At 42.6% G+C, this 15996-nt stretch overlaps 1 protein-coding gene across 2 annotated transcripts in view; it reads right to left on the bottom strand.

Annotated features, from left to right (window-relative positions):
- Window positions 1-6983, bottom strand: part of syde2 (synapse defective 1, Rho GTPase, homolog 2 (C. elegans)) — a 47182-nt gene extending 40199 nt beyond the window's left edge. The window contains exon 1 of one of the 2 annotated variants that reach the window (XM_056378375.1): window positions 4636-6983. In XM_056378375.1, the coding sequence (XP_056234350.1) occupies window positions 4636-6739 (2104 nt within the window). In that variant the 5' untranslated portion in view covers window positions 6740-6983. The remainder of the gene's footprint in view (window positions 1-4635) is intronic. The other variant, XM_056378376.1, reaches the window with a different exon arrangement.
- Between the last annotated feature and the right edge of the window lie 9013 nt (window positions 6984-15996).

The raw sequence follows: 15996 nt of genomic DNA, 5'->3' as shown, positions 1-15996 counted from the left end.
TTAGTTGAGAAAATAATATGCAGATTAACTGATTCTAAATGATCATTAGTTGCATTCCTAGGTGTATATCCAGGGTGAGAGTGAGAGACTGATGACCTTCAGAAGTACCAACTCGTTGCCTATAAACACAATGCAGAGCCAAATAAAAAAAAAATCATCGTTTAAAATCTCGTAACAGAGCTAACAAAGCCTGTGCCGTCGTGGTATGAAGATGATGTGCTCAGTGCACGGAAAACTCACACCCCTGACCTGAAGGTAACAGATGGCCAGAGCACATAGTACAAGGCTGCACATCCGTGTGAGAAAACGAAGAGGATATGGCAGAGAGGGAGAGATGGATGGGGAGGAGCGTTACGGTTTTGTCTGAGGTGCTGAAAGAAATGCAAACTTATAAAGAAAACAGCTTACTTCCTGGATGTGCTGGTATGAACCTGCGCCATGTGAGCCTGACAGTAAACCCAATTATATTCATGTCTAAATCTTCTGAGTGGCTGAGTCGTTTTCTCCTCTTAAGACAAAACACTTGATCCACTTTCCCATAGGCTTTCCTTTTATTTCCCCAAATTCCTTTTCCTTCATAGAGGCTCCTCTTTTGATAAGTGCAAAACACACACCAGCTAGTTTTCTCCTCCATACAGACAACACTTTTGTTGTGTATACAGAGTTTTAGACCCCCCCCCTCCTTCAGAGGGAATCTTTTGCTCTGTGCCATACATTCCTGTTGACACTCATTCATATGGTAATTAGGATTCTCAATGTAGATTTTTCTTTTTACACCAGGGCAGAGTGGAGATCGTCCAGGGTTGCATCACATGTCAACACTTGCATCCCACTGAGGCGTCATGGTAGCGCAGCATGCTAATGCTAACATCCTTTCCTCCTGAGTATATTGGCTTGAAAACCAAATTCCTTTCAATGTTGCTGCTCTTCCAGTCGCTCCTCTGTCTTGTCTCATTGTGTCTGTTTAAGAAACTTCAGGGAGGGAGAGTATACAATCTAAAAAAGTCAACAAAGCTCTACAGCTCCTGGCAAAATGCTGCCACCAGCTTATCAGTCATTTAAAAGTACCAAACAAGCTGCGTGTGTTTGTCCCCACACTCTTTAGCATACACCATCATGTGAGCCATCCATCTCATAAACCATCCTGGTATGAGCCCTGATGGCTCAGGTTTCTCCTCCGTCATATAATCTGTCTTTAAAGCTACCATCCTCCATAAATCTGTTCAAGAACAGTCACACCAGACAAGACAAATTACTGTACTTCCACCATCAGCCACGTGTATTTATGTGAGAAAAAAAAAGAAAGAAACACAGCGGCTCAGTAACAAGGTTTCTGGCACAATGCAGAGACCAAACACCACATCGTTCTGACATGACTTGACAGCAGTCGAGGAGGATTGTCTTACACCTGCGCTCTCAATTCATAGCTATTTTGAATCCACTGAGCAAGCAGGAATTAATGTAATCGAAATGTTGAGCAATACGCTGTGAACCTAATCCAGAGCCCGTCTTTACTTCACACTTGATGTGGTTGGTTTTTAGAGGAATTGTTGGACATTTTTGGGAAATACGCTTATTCAGTTTCCTGCGGAGAGTTAGATGAGAAGAATCATACCACTGTCACCTTGGTGGGGTGAATATGAAACTACAGCCAGCAGCCGGTTAGCTTAGCTTAGCTTAGCTTAGCATAAAGACTAGAAACCGGGGAAGCAGCGAGCCTGGCCCCATGTAACGGAAACAAAATCTTCCTACCAACACCTCTGAGGCTCACTATTTAATTACGAGCTATATCACGTTCAGTTTTATTCATACAAAGTAGGGTAAAAGGGACAAATTTTGGTTTCAAGGAGGTTTGTGTGCCACGCTATTTCTTGTCCAGGACCAGGTGCCAGGAAACCAGCAGACACTCTTACCTGTAGCTTCATGTATGAGACTGGTATTGATCTTCTCACCTAACTCTCTACCAGAAATCGAATAAACATACTTCCCAAATATCTAACTAGAAGCTGCTTTTGCTGAGATGCAAAAAGTAATTTCACTCCTTAAGTATTTCCAGCCATGTAGACTGAGGATGACTGTTCTTTTAGCGTGAACCAGAGGACTGTGAAGGACAAAGCACTTTAAAAAAAAAAAAAAAAAAAGGCAATAAGGCAAAAAGAAAAAGACTATCACCTTCCAGGGAGTGGATCTCCTCTCTTTGTAATGTCTATGGCTCAGTCTCAACTTCAGGCTTGACTGACACACCACTCCTGAGTTCAGGTCTCGCCAAAACATGACGTCTGAATACTGCCTACCTGCTGCCAGGCCAGTGCTCTGCCACAGCACAACGCAACGCAACAAAACTATAAATCCATCCAACTGCAAATACAAACATGCATGTACACAACGGAGATGTGCATATGCACGTTCATGTCCACAATATCCCTCTCCCACTGATATAAAAGAAGTGACACGCTCAGCTATGGCTGATAATATACATTTTTTACAGAGTAATTAAAGGACAAGTCAGAACAGAAATAAATTAGCTCCTGTCTAATTACGCCAATATTTTGGCCTATGGCTTCATAGTGAAGTTTAATTGCTAAGGAATACTCCAGGGGGAGGAACATGCTTATTTCTACAAAGACAGAAATATACAAATATTGGCATATAGTAAGAGAAGACTCATAAACTCAATGAAGAGTTTCAAGCCAAGACAAGCAATTCACTGGAGCTTTTGAGAGCTTTTGGCATTTCTTTTTTTTTTTAAATGGGTCTTTGTGAGGCACTGAGAGGCCCACAGGGGCAAGATAAGCCCAGTCCTGACCTTAATAAATACTTAATCACCCTTCATTTTGTTCATTCATGGTGAGGAATTAAGTGACACAACGCAAACAAGTTAAACAACAGGAATGGCATCCTAAATATTCAATCCAGAGTCTCTTTAAAATGCAAGTTACCATGGAGCTGTCCAGAGCAAATGACTGGGGAGGAAGGTGACATGACAGCCCAACCCCCCAACCCCCCCCCCCCCCCACACACACACACACACACACACTCCCTCTACACTCAAACACACACACACACACACACAACCACAGAGAATAACTGCAGTGGCCTCTCTCCTGCTTTGGATTCCTCTGGCCACAGCTGTGGAAAAGTTCAGTGGGGACAGAGAGAGGGGAAAGCTGAGCAAAATGGGGGGGAAAAAAATGAGAATCACAGGGGGAAGAGACCTTGGAAACTAATATCAAGAAAAGTCCTGCTTTGCTTTAACCAAAGGACAGCAGAGGAAAGAGCTGGAGATGTAAAAGTCAGAGCTCTGCTGTGCCAACGTCGGCTGGAAGTCAAACACAGAGGCCTTCCGCTCAGCAGCCTCAGAGATCACACTCTATTTCTAGCAGCACGGCAAACTGACAGTCAACAACAGCCTGCGCACATGGCAGCTCATCTATTTACTCTGGAAAACATCGCCAGGACAACATCCACACTCACAGGCACGCATGCAAACATCCAAACACATACAAAGCTGCTACAGAGGGTGGGGAAATGAGTGGTAGAATAAAAAGAGATGATGTCTCTGATCCATACAAAGCGAAGCACGTCGCCACATCCTCTAAAACAAATGTCAATACAAACTTTTCCACACGCACAGTTTCCGAATCCTGTGATTAAACTGGCTAACTGCCTCGCCTGCAGTCAGTCCAGGTCAGCATGGTGGAACTGTGCTGTGTGCTAAATCCAAAGACACAGTAACTAAATAAATATGCAGTGTGTGCAACAAGTGTGATGTAGGTTCTCATCACTGCCAGGTCGGTGCATTAATTCCTGCAAATGCTATTAAAAGTGGGTAAACAGACCTCGGGGTGAGATTATTTTGTCGGCTACTGTGTGCGTGGTCAAGGTGGAACTGTCCACCTTCCCTTTTAAGGAAACCTGAACAATAAATACTAAAATGGAAATTTGAACAGCTACAATTTCATGAAAGATTAGGCAAACTCCATGTGCAGAGGAAGGCTGGGTGATATGATCGAAAGCTCCAGAACAACTAGTAAATGGACATTTTGGTGAGATGTTTTACCAAATGAGCAAACCTGGTTAAGACTGTCTCACATTAAAGCTGAACTGATAACACTTGAAAGGTTTCATGATACTGATGTTTTCATATTTCCACACCTCATCACAAGCAGAACATGAAATCACAGACAAGAAAATCATTTGGCATTTTTGAACATAATCAAATATTATACACACAAACACACACACACACACACAAACTCCACCACCAACACCATGAAAAACACCACCGCAACTAGCAGAGGAGAGTGAGTTAGTTGTTACTGGACTACACTGTGAGTGATCCGACCTACAACCTGATGTGCTATGAATTCAGTGTTAAAAATGCACCTAAATTAGTGTGAAGGACAGAACCCGCCACCGGTTAGAGAGTCTTAAAGGGAAAGCAAAGAGATCTGAGGTGTCTCGTCCCTTTGCTTTGCATCCAGAAGAGGAGGAGTGCAGGGTGGACCACCACCAGACGGAGTTTACTATGAGTGGAGGAGGATGACAATAATCAAGACGGGAGGAAGGAGGGTGAGAGGTCTCTGATTTTAGAGGATCCACGGGAGTTGAGGCCACTCCGTGTAGCCTTCCTACCTGGCTGTTGCTGCCGTGGTGACTTGACTGTAGGTGATTTTGCCTTGGCAGATTTAACCCCTCGGCCGGATGTCTGGACCCCAGGTTTAGACCCTCCGAGGTTAGCCTGGGGACAGGACCGGTCCTGGTTTTGGCCTGCACCACGGGGCAAAGATGAGCCCTCTATACGCTGCTTCATCTCTGAAGACAGCAGGCGGCCCTTGTGCATCCATTCTTGCATCTTGTTGACAGTGACACCGTGGCCTTTGTTGACAGAGTTGGCCCCCTGCGCTCGGACTCCGATCAGCTCCTGCTTGTTGTTGTGACCCTGATGTGTTGATGCCTCGGCGTTGCTGTCTGAGGAACCTGTGAGGCTGTTGACCGAGCCGCTGCTCTCATTGAGCCGCCCGCCACGATCCTCCTCGCCACCAGCATCTTGTAGCTGCTCATCACTGCTGATGGCGTTGTGGTCTGACAGCTCACCCACTCCTCTGACTTTAGCTCCTTCAGCCTCTTTTCTCTCTGCAGCCTCTTTATCACGACAGATTTCTGGATTCTGAGTTCCAGTGACCTGCTCGCAGACTGAGAGTCCCCCTGGACACCTGATAGCTCCGTCACTAGCAGAGCGCAGTAATGTGGGCCTTATCTTGGACGAAGACAGGTTCACCATACTCTTACTGTTCAGCCTGCTTTTGAGTCCTGACTCAGAGTTCCCACTGAGGCAGAGCAGGAGTGAGTCAGTGTCAGACACCTGCTGAGGGCTGTGGTCTCCTCCTGAGGACCAGGAGTCACTGTCCATGTTTTTGGCAGATAAGCGTGAGCACAGACTGTCTCTGGAGTGGCTACTACAGGAAGAGGCGGCCTGCTGCTCAGTTAAACCACTACTAATCTGCTGGACATCCAGGTTGATATCATTCATAGCGTTGATGAGAAGGTAATAAGCTTCTTTCAGCTGGTTCCTAAGCCTGTCTGTTTCCTGAGCACTGTTACAGTCATCCAGCTGTCCTTTGTCCTGACCAGCCTGTGGCACCTCAGAGTGTGCAGCCTCTGCCCTGTCACCATCAGTTTTCACTCTAATAGTTTCATAAAAGGGCAGAATTTCATTATCATAATAATCCTCATCTTCACTGTCTAAAGGGTATCTGAGTGAGCCCTCTGTGGCGCACAGGGATGCCATGTTAATGTCGCATATCTCTAACTCCGTAGGGAAAAAGGTCGGGCTCTGCAGACCACCTGCAGACCCTCTAATGTCCCCTGCATACTCTGGCTCATAGCTCTCAATGTTACTGATTAAAACGTGTTCATCTGTGTTTCTTGACACACCGTTTGGAAACACAATTGCCGCGCAATTTGGCGAGTTTGTCTCCAAAGTTGGGTTGTTGTCAAAACTCCAGTTGGCGTTGTGTTCCTGTACAGCCACTACAGTCCCTGCCATGTGCCGGGACTGTCCTCTGTCTCTGGGCTCTGTCCCCTCACTATCAGCACTAGTTACCCGGCCCTCTGGAGGTTGATCGCCCCCGGTATGCGCCTCTACTCGAGCTCTGTACAAAACGTGATTTGAATTGTCCCCAAACCCGATTGAATCCCCGACGCTGCACTGCCGCGGGACCGACACGAAGTGTTTTCTCTGGACATGTGGTCCTCCGAGCGGGACTCCCGCCGGTAACGTGATTTTGTCAGCAGATCTGGGTCCTTTTCGGCTCCTATCTCCTTCCCTGAACACACGTCCCTCAAGCTGCCCGTCTCTTTGAAGTGAGACCCCCAGGAGCTTCTCATTAACCCGAACCCTACCCCCGCTGCTCCGCTCCTGGGGACGTGCGCCGGACAACTCTGCTGCGCGACTCTCCCGGACTATTATGACCCCCCCTGTCTGCACCATCGCCCCTTCAACACAATTCTCGTACGTACTCATTCTCTCTGACGTGCAATCCAGCCCTGCGAGCAACACTACCGGGCGAGCCTCGTCGGAGTCTCGCTGCGTACGCAAAACTTTTTCTTTACCTTCTCGGCCCCCATTCGCCGCAGCTGCAGCAGCAGAGCCGTATCCACCGCCGACCGTCGCTCCTTTCTTGGATTTCTTCCCCCGGAGTTTCGCTAGTAAAGTCCTCCGCAGAGGATCAGCCATTCCTTTCCTTTACCCCCAGTTTATTCCTCCCGGTTTCTTTCAGCACGCTGGCTCCAGAAGGGAAGGACCGAGTGGGTTCTCCTCGCTCGCCGCGGTCAAAGCTCGCCGGGCGGACGGGCTCCTCTCCATTCTCCGCTGTCACCTCCGCTCTGTCGCCTCACTCACTCCTGGATCACTGTGCTGGACTGCACCACCTCTCTCCCCCTCCCTCTGTCTCTCTGTCTCTCTCTCTCTCCCTCTCTCTCTCTCTGCTCCACACACACACACACACACACACACACACACACACACACACACACACACACACACACACACACACACACACACACACACACAAACACACTTTGCCTCCCTCCCTCTTTTTCTCTCCTCTTCTCTCTCTTCCTTTCTCTCTAGCGCCTCACCTCACCTCCTCATGTTTGCAGCTCAGATATTTGGAATATTTCCCTGGCTCAAAGTTCAGGGACCTTGCGCATAAATTAATATTCTGCAGAAACGTCCAATTGAACTGGGTTTGGCATGTAACTGTACTCTGGACTGGTCGTCATTCAAAGCTGTGGAAACTTTATTTGTACAATTAAAGACAAGCACAAGTGAACATCTTAAAAACTATTTCCTATGATTTTACATTAACTTTAGAGTGACACAAATCTCACATTTAAAATACAAGCACCTTATGTCTATTTTTTAATCTTTATATTATTTCCTTGATTGATCTTTGGTCTATAAAAAGTTAGAGAATAGTAAATTAAAAAAAATTCCATTCATAACTAAAGATAATAAACTAAAGACCATGGTGATTTTATCATCATCAAATTGCTTGTTTCTTCCAACAGACCAAAACACAGAGACATTCAATTTAAAATCACGTAAGAAAAAAAGGAAAACCTTATAATTGAGAAGCTGGACCCACAGGAAATGTTTAGCGTTTAAAAACTAGATGGGTGAAACAGTGACTGCAATAAAAGTGAATTTTGAAGAATGCTTAAGATGAGACTTTAAGTCTAATGAATAAATGTATTGATTGCATCTGATTTGTGAACAGAGGACACTGAAAACAACAGTAGCTATAACTGTGAGGCAGCAGAAAGCATTCAGTAGAGCTGAAACCATTAGTTAATTATCCGATTATTCAATCTAGAGAAAATTAATGCAACTATCTTGATGACTGATTAATGATTTCAGTCATTTTTCATTGAAAAAAAGTCAAACCCTCTCTTGTTGGTGAGCTACTGTTTTATGGCTTTAAGAATTGAATCTCTTTAGTTTTCAGTTGTTTGTCAGATGAAATAAGACATTTGAAGACATCAACCTTGACTCTTGTCTTGAGTTGATGTCTAATTACTATATTCTGACATCGATTAATCCATTAAAAGATAAAACAATCGGCAGAATAATAGATAATTAAAGTGCTCCTTAGCTGTAGCCACATTTCTATCACTTGTAAGTATTAATACAACAATAGAAAAAATACTTCATCACGAGTAAATGTGTTGCAATCAAAGTTTTAGTAGAAGAATATCCTCTCTCTAAAATGTGGCTGAAGTCTGAAACATAAACATAGCCTGCTCATTACAGATGCCCCTGTGACAGAGTTATATTTATAGTATATGTTACTGTATCTATCTATACACAAGCTCCTATCAATTGTTCAACATTATAAAATGTGTGTAATGCTTCTAAAGGGTGAGGATGTCTCCAAGTAACATCAAAGTGTTTACTTTTTTTGCACTGCACATGTGTAAATGTGATCTAGTAAGTCCTGTACGCCAGAGGGGACTGTTGGTTTTGGTCTGAGTGATGGTATGTGAGAGCTCCAGCCCCTCCATTGAAATTCAACACATATTTGTCCCCGAAATGTGAATTAAATTCAGTTGGGGAGCAGTGAGCCAAGACTTCAAATTACCACCTTCACTGGTAGCTGTGAAGGCATTTCAGCAAACAGCGGAGAAAACAACTCTCATCTCAGGGGAAAGAAATGTGCTTGACCCTCTGCAGAGAAAGGAAAAGTGTTGGTCTCAGCAAGAAACAATAGTGAGGACGGCGAAAACCTCACAGCACTGAATCGTCGGTTACCTTTTACAAATGAGCAGGATTGTGTCTGTCATGGGGAATCTGTCTTTTCCATAGGTACATCTTCATTACTGCACACACATGAAGGCTATTTTTTATCCTCCAACCCAAAAGCGCAGCCTGCTACATGATGGATCACTGCAGATTATTGGTCTGACACTTTTATCTGAAGTGTATCTTGAGTAATCCTCTTCTCATTGACCTTGCATCTAACCCCTGTCCCCGCTCGCAGCACAACCCGCGGCTTTAAGAGCAGCCGAGACAGCGGAGAAAGGAATGAAACATACTTCACTTGAACCTTAAGCCATTTGTTTGCTGTTGCCTCCACCAGGAATGTGCAAGAGGATGAGCTGCTGAAAAGCTGCAGTGGGTGTACGAGTGCACATGCGCTCTGTAAACCTCCCTCTTTTAAGCGCGCGCACACACACACACACATGTGCACGCGCGCACACACACACACACACACACACACGTGCGCACACGCACACACACACACACACACACACACACACTAACTGACTCTGAATCCATTATAACACTCCTGGCATAACTGTGACTCTATTTTCTAAGGTACAATGTCTACCCATGATTGAGGGCATTTATTGTCAGAGCCATTCATTGACAGGGCCCCAATGTGCCACACTCACCACCTCCCACCCCCCCCTCAACTCCCACTCACACACCACCACCACCACTGCCTCCACTCCCCTCAGTAAAACATGATAAGCATCTGTTATTGCTCTGCAGGAGCCATGTAGGCCCTGACGCCTCAGCCTGCCTCCGCGACTGACTGACTAGACCCTGTCTGGGCAGTTATTTACAGGTCAAAACCTGCAGGCTGCGTGGTGTGTGTTTGTGTGTGTGAAAGAAAGAAAGAAAAAGGGAGAGCCAGGGTGGGGGGGGGGTGTTAGGGAAAAGACGCTACATACATCACAAACCTTTGGACTGCAAATAAGTGTTTTAATTGTTCAGCACACTGACTGCAGGGCATGAGCAACCTCTTTTTGACAAATAACATAAATTAGTGCAATTTTCATAGTGGAAATGTTTTGCATGCCTGACAATGAGATCTTGTCTTGTGATATCACATGATACCTGTACCCGGTTGTGCAGTGGTGCATATGATGGCTTGTTGTATGCACAGAGATGGAATGTAACTTAACTTTACTTTTGAGGTACTGCACTTGCATTTTTCTGCTGACGTAAATACCATTCCTCACCTTTACTTTACTTTTCATTACACTAAGCTGGTAAACAGGTATAGATAATTTGATTAAGATTTTATACACAAAAGCCATGAAAATGAGCTCTCCTCTTAGTATGACAATGTAATATTTTTTTAATTGTACAAATGAAAATGTATAAATGAAATGAAAATACATCCAGTTAGTTGGACAATAACAACATAAGCACTTGTCACGAGATGCTGACTCAAGGGAAAATTAGGAAGTTTGTCTTTTTTCTCTTTTCTTCCTTTTGTTTTTCCTCCACCAGTCACTTGTGCCTTTTGTGAAGGCAGTGGCAGAACATCTGCTTAGCTGGCCACCTTTCAGATGACCTGGCCAGAGAGTGTATGAGGAACCAGTGTGTGTGTGTGTGTGTGTGTGTGTGTGTGTGTGAGAGAGAGAGAGAGGGAGAGAGACAGAAAGAGAGAGAGAGAGAGAAAGGAAAGTAGAGAATAGCCTGTATATGTGTATGTGGGCGCACGTTTGTGTGTGCACGTGAGTGTGTGTCACGATATGGGGCTCTGCAGCTGTTGGGGCTCTCCTCCTGATGGCTGCCCATTGTTCCCTCTCTCTGTGTCTGTGGCTCTCTCTCTCAGACCCAGCCGGTTTATGGGCCTTCCCTTTTTTTCAGCGCACACCACAACTAAATTTATGTCCCTGGACACAAGCCTTTCTCAGGGTATAAATTAGGCTGGATGATCCCTGTCGGAGTAGCATTGCCAAGAGCCTGCTGCTTTACGTTCTAGAGTCACATTATTGTCATAGCCATTCACTCATATTTTACTACTGAGAAAAAAAAAATCTAAAAAGAAGTCTTATTGTGCCCCACTGCATTTATATCCACAGCAAGTTGTGGATGTGAAAGTTTGGTTTTAAACAATATATCTGAGCTTTACTTCATGTTTTAATGGCAACATTTTGTACAGACACTGAAAATCTTTAAATTTGATCCTTTCCATACAGTCAGAGGAAAAACAGTTAAAGCCATTTAAACAGTAATTACACACTAAAAGTCTTAAACAAAAGAGTCCAGGTTAATTTAAGCTGTCTATTTACAAAAGACAGTGTAATTAAAAGAATAATTAAATGTTTTGCTGGATACCTCAGAAAGTTACTGGTCCGGACCAAGAAACAGTCTGACACACAATCTCCTGTAAAATGCCGAATCGTTTGGATTTTATATGGATTAAACAGACAAAATAAAACATCTCATCATAAAACATCTCAATTATTGAGCCTTAAAGTTGCTGATAAGCAGATTTTGCGACCTCTGGACAGGGCAATGCTAGCACCTTGTTTCCAATCTTTATGTTAAGCTAAGCTAACCAGCTGCAGGCTGTAGTATATTTGACAAAATGATGCCTTAAATTATTCACATACTAAAATAAGCCAAAGTTATTGCAGTGTTTTACTGCATCTGTGTTAGGAGGCGAGGGGAAACCATTTTAACCCATACAACCTTCATGTAATATCCTAAAAGGCAAACATCAGTGAACAGATTGGTGTAAACAAAGTATTTGGTATTTTAGTTGGTGCAAGCAAACATCGTATCCTCTCGTCCAGAACCCAGATAAGCTCTTATCTTATTAGATAAAACCTGACTGAGCTGTATATTAACCTAAATATCCTGTTAGCGGAAGCATCTGTGACTGTTGTGGACAGATACACAGCAAAATATAAAAACCAAATAAGGCTTTCTTAGCTGTAGCATCTGGGATAAAGTAAACCTCTGAAGCACTCACAGTGAGTCATAGTAGCTAAATCAGGAAAATGATATTTCATCCATCCTGTGTGATGTTGAAACTCCCTGCTGCAATCACTTTACCAGTTTTACTTTTTGTTGCCAGTAAGACTCTTTAACTTAAATCATTTTTAAGAGAAGCTGTTCATAAAGAAAATGAAACCAATGTGGTGACTAATCAAACGTTTTAGGAACGATTCCAGGAAGGACAGAGATCACACCGAGCATCGTGACCAAGATAAGAGAAATATAATCGACTCAAACTCAGTTTTCATTGTCTTCAGCAGAACATAAAGACTGCAGAATAAATATAATAAAATAACAGAAGAGACAAAGGGACCAGAAAGTTCATACATAGTAAGGGTGAGTTTAATGTATGTTAATGGATTGTTTTCTAAATTTTCACATGCAGGAAAAATAAGGATTTGTGTCATTAATAAATATTATTCAATTGCTTAATTACAGTATTAAATGTTTAAACTATTAACTGTCAGAAAATTGTAAGACAAAAAAGCCTATTATTATCTCTGGGACCCCAAGGTGATGTCTTTAAATTGCCTTTTTTTTTTTTCTACCAACGGTTCACAACATAAAGATATTCAATTTACTGAAATATGAAACATAAAAAGCAGAACATTTTCATGGAGAAGCTGTAAGCAGTAAATGTTTGACATTTGCGCTTTAAGAATAACTTACATGATGAATCATTATCAAAATACATTTTTACAATTTTCTGTTAATCGACCTTCCTTCATCATGGAAAATTATGACTTGATTTAGATCAATCAGAAAAACTTTGAAGGACAATCAGTTGTGTTGTAGCCATACAGATCTTCACTGAGGAGAGAAAAACACTGAAGATCTGAGTGTGTGCAGATTTACACAACCTGCTGCACCCACTTAAACCTGACTGTGCAAAAGCACAGGACAAGGGTCAAGATAACAGAATTCACACAGATACCATCTACTCCATTACTGACCGTCAGCCAGGTTAGCTGACCGCCGCTGGCTCATTTAGAAACATACTCACACTCTCTCACACTCTCTCACACTCTCTCACACTCTCTCACACACACACACACACACACACACACACAACACACACACACACACACACAACACACACACACACACACACACACACACACACACACACACACACACACACACACACACACACACACACAGACACACACACACACACACACAGAGAGAGAGAGCCTGGGCTGTCTTTGTGTCTCCTCCATACCCTTATCAACAGACAACCTCTGACATGTTTATCATGGCAGGAGGTCAGACTGCTTGTCTTGTGCTACTGTTCCCCATCATCTCCGATCCTCATCATGTGATCAGGCTGAACATGTTCAGCTTTACAAGTTAATCTTCATGTTCAAACTGTCTGTGTTGAAACAAAATCACAGTGTTGATATTACATCACTTTCAAGTGTTAACTTTTAATGAGATAAGAGTTTTCGGGCTTTTCAATGGTTTATTCAGCTAGTTTCAGAAGGAGGAGTCTTTTCTCAGGCTATAGAGGAACATGTTACATGGTTTTCTTCAGACAGCGACAAGATCTGACATTCCGTCTTGCTGGCATTTTTGTGGTTACAGCCATTAAATGTAATCAGCTTATATAACATGTCTATGAGAGCTAGTTTCCATTGGGACAAGCAGGCACACAAATATGGAAAATATATGATCATTTGCCAAAAAAATGTATAAAAATACTGCCAGAGATTAGACGTTTTAGGTCATTAATTAATAGAAATGGATAGACAAGCGAGTCTGAATGAGAAATTCTTTGCAGAGCAAGACGTTTAAAAATAAAGTGTGTGATTGAAGACGTTACTTTGTACATTTTTTAAAAAGTGAGTGTAAAAGATTTGTATTGTTGACTGTAGCCATAATCATAACTTGTCATGATACTGACTGATGCTGTTCTTTACCGAGTATCTGATGAAACAGATGTTCTTGGGTGGTACAGAGGAAAGACAGTGCCATGTCGATTTCAAACGGGGGAAATTATGGAAATATTCAGCTGCAATCTTTGGTTAGTACCACAATGTTGCTGTAAATTACAATATTATGTTACTGTCTGACCATCATTTGGAAAATTCCACTCCACGCTCAACATGAAACCGAGAGAGAAGAAGCTGTGGTTCATGGACCGTGGCTCGCTTCGAGCTGTGAGGTTACTTCTTGATCTTTTTTACTTTCTTTCTTAAACATATGATTTCAACACAATGACACACACCGATAACGTACTGTTGTTTAACATGCTTCAAATCTTAAGTGAAAATTGAAATGCCAGGTTAGAAGGGATCTGTTTGTATCCAGCTCCACAGAGATTTTCTTTCCTGCTGAGCATCTGTTTGGCCAGTTCGCTGGTGTGAAAAGCAACTGTTTGCCTCTAGAAAACATCTGATAATGAGTGAAGATTTTAGAGAAGTCAACAAGTCAGTGGCTGTGTTGACATGAAACCAGCATCCTAAACTGACACAGAGAGCATGCAACAAGATAAATTCTTATTTTGGCTCTGTGAATGGTAATGTCGGTCTGTGGGTCCACAACTTTGGTTCAGACTGAAATATCTCAACAACCTTTGAATGAATTACTTTTAAATTTCAGACAGATATTCATGGTTCCCAGATGATGATTTGGTGGTGATTCCCTGACTTCTCCTCTGCTGCTACCATGAAGACATTTTTGGTTTTGAATTAAATATCTTTGTTTGGTTTGTTGTGACCTTATTGAAAGTCCCTAAAGGATTAATTCTACTGACTTTGGAGGTTCTCTGACTTTTCATCTACCAGCTCAAAAAAGGTTATGAGACAACACTCCCAAAACATTCCCATCAGCCTCAGCTGTACTCGGTGTTAAGTACTAACTGACACTACGCTTACAGGATAATATAACATGATGAAACAGGTAAATATCACTTACAATTCATCCGTATGTTAGCACTTTCACTGTGAGCATGTCAGTATTCTGATGTTAGCATTTAGCTCAAGACACTGCTGTGTCTTCAAGCTTCAGAGCTGCTAAAATGGTTGTTGACTCTGCGTCTTGTTACATTAGAGAAAAGTCGGGAGTGTTGGTGGGGGGCCTCCTGCAGCACCACACAACAGCCAGAACTAAATTTACATACAAGCTGCGACATTGTGCTGACTGTGTGAAAATGTCATAAGTCAAATAGTAGCAGCTATAGGCAGCCAGCTCAGTAAAGGTCCCTGAATACTCAATGGCCATTATGAGGTCTTGACCTTCCAGTAAATGTGTCACAGTGATTAACGGTTAGTGTGACTGACTCGTCCTGAGTTATTGGCAGACGCTTTCAATTCACTCACTAAGTAGCAGTTGTTTAGATCCACTTGCTGATCACAAAATCTAAACCTGAAATTTTTATTTAGACATAGAACATTTTAATGAAGCAACATTTAGCAGAGTTCTTTTAGGACTTAAGCAACTGATGCTGATTGTGCCAAGGGTAATTTACAGTGAGACCAAGATGTTCTCTTTCATGAAATGAAGATAAGGTGTTAGAAAAATGCTTTCCTCTGGTAACATGATGTCAATAACTCAAAGAGGCATCAGTTCAGGAAGATTCACACAATTCTAAGAAAAGCACTCTGCAAAACACTAATTTTCTGGGAACTTTCCAGCTACAGGACTGACAGCGAGATGAGTAATTCTTAAACACTCAAAGATGTGACCCTGCTGGCCATTGCTCATATAGTCAGTACAGAAAGAGGAATTATTTGTTCGTTAACATGGCTGATAATATCAGTCTGCTGCTGCTGCTGATGTTGTTGTGCAGGACCAGCTACGCGTTTCAGACAAGGCCAGGCACATACCTGGAGGCTGGAATTTTATCAGAAGCATATTTACCACTATTTCATGTCAAACCATGATGACAGATAGGCCAGGAATTCTTCTGATCACTAAACTGCTGCAAAGTGCAAATTTTTCAGGTTTTTTTTTTTTTTTCAATGTTTGGAAAACCATTATATTTGCTCCAATAGACAGAGAATTTGAATAAATGAATTTGGGAATGTATGATCTATTCTCTGGATAACAATACTAATTTTAAGACTTGGCTTCAGTGAAACTGAGTTTGGTCTATTTGCTGTTGATTATCTGAAACAAATGGATTTCAACAATGCACTTACATCTTAAATAAGACTTGATGACTGACAGAACAACTTCTTCCAGTAAAA

The sequence above is a fragment of the Seriola aureovittata genome, chromosome 6, assembly GCF_021018895.1.
Source record: "Seriola aureovittata isolate HTS-2021-v1 ecotype China chromosome 6, ASM2101889v1, whole genome shotgun sequence".
NCBI lineage: Eukaryota > Metazoa > Chordata > Actinopteri > Carangiformes > Carangidae > Seriola > Seriola aureovittata.
This window is presented reverse-complemented; position numbering and strand designations above follow the sequence as displayed.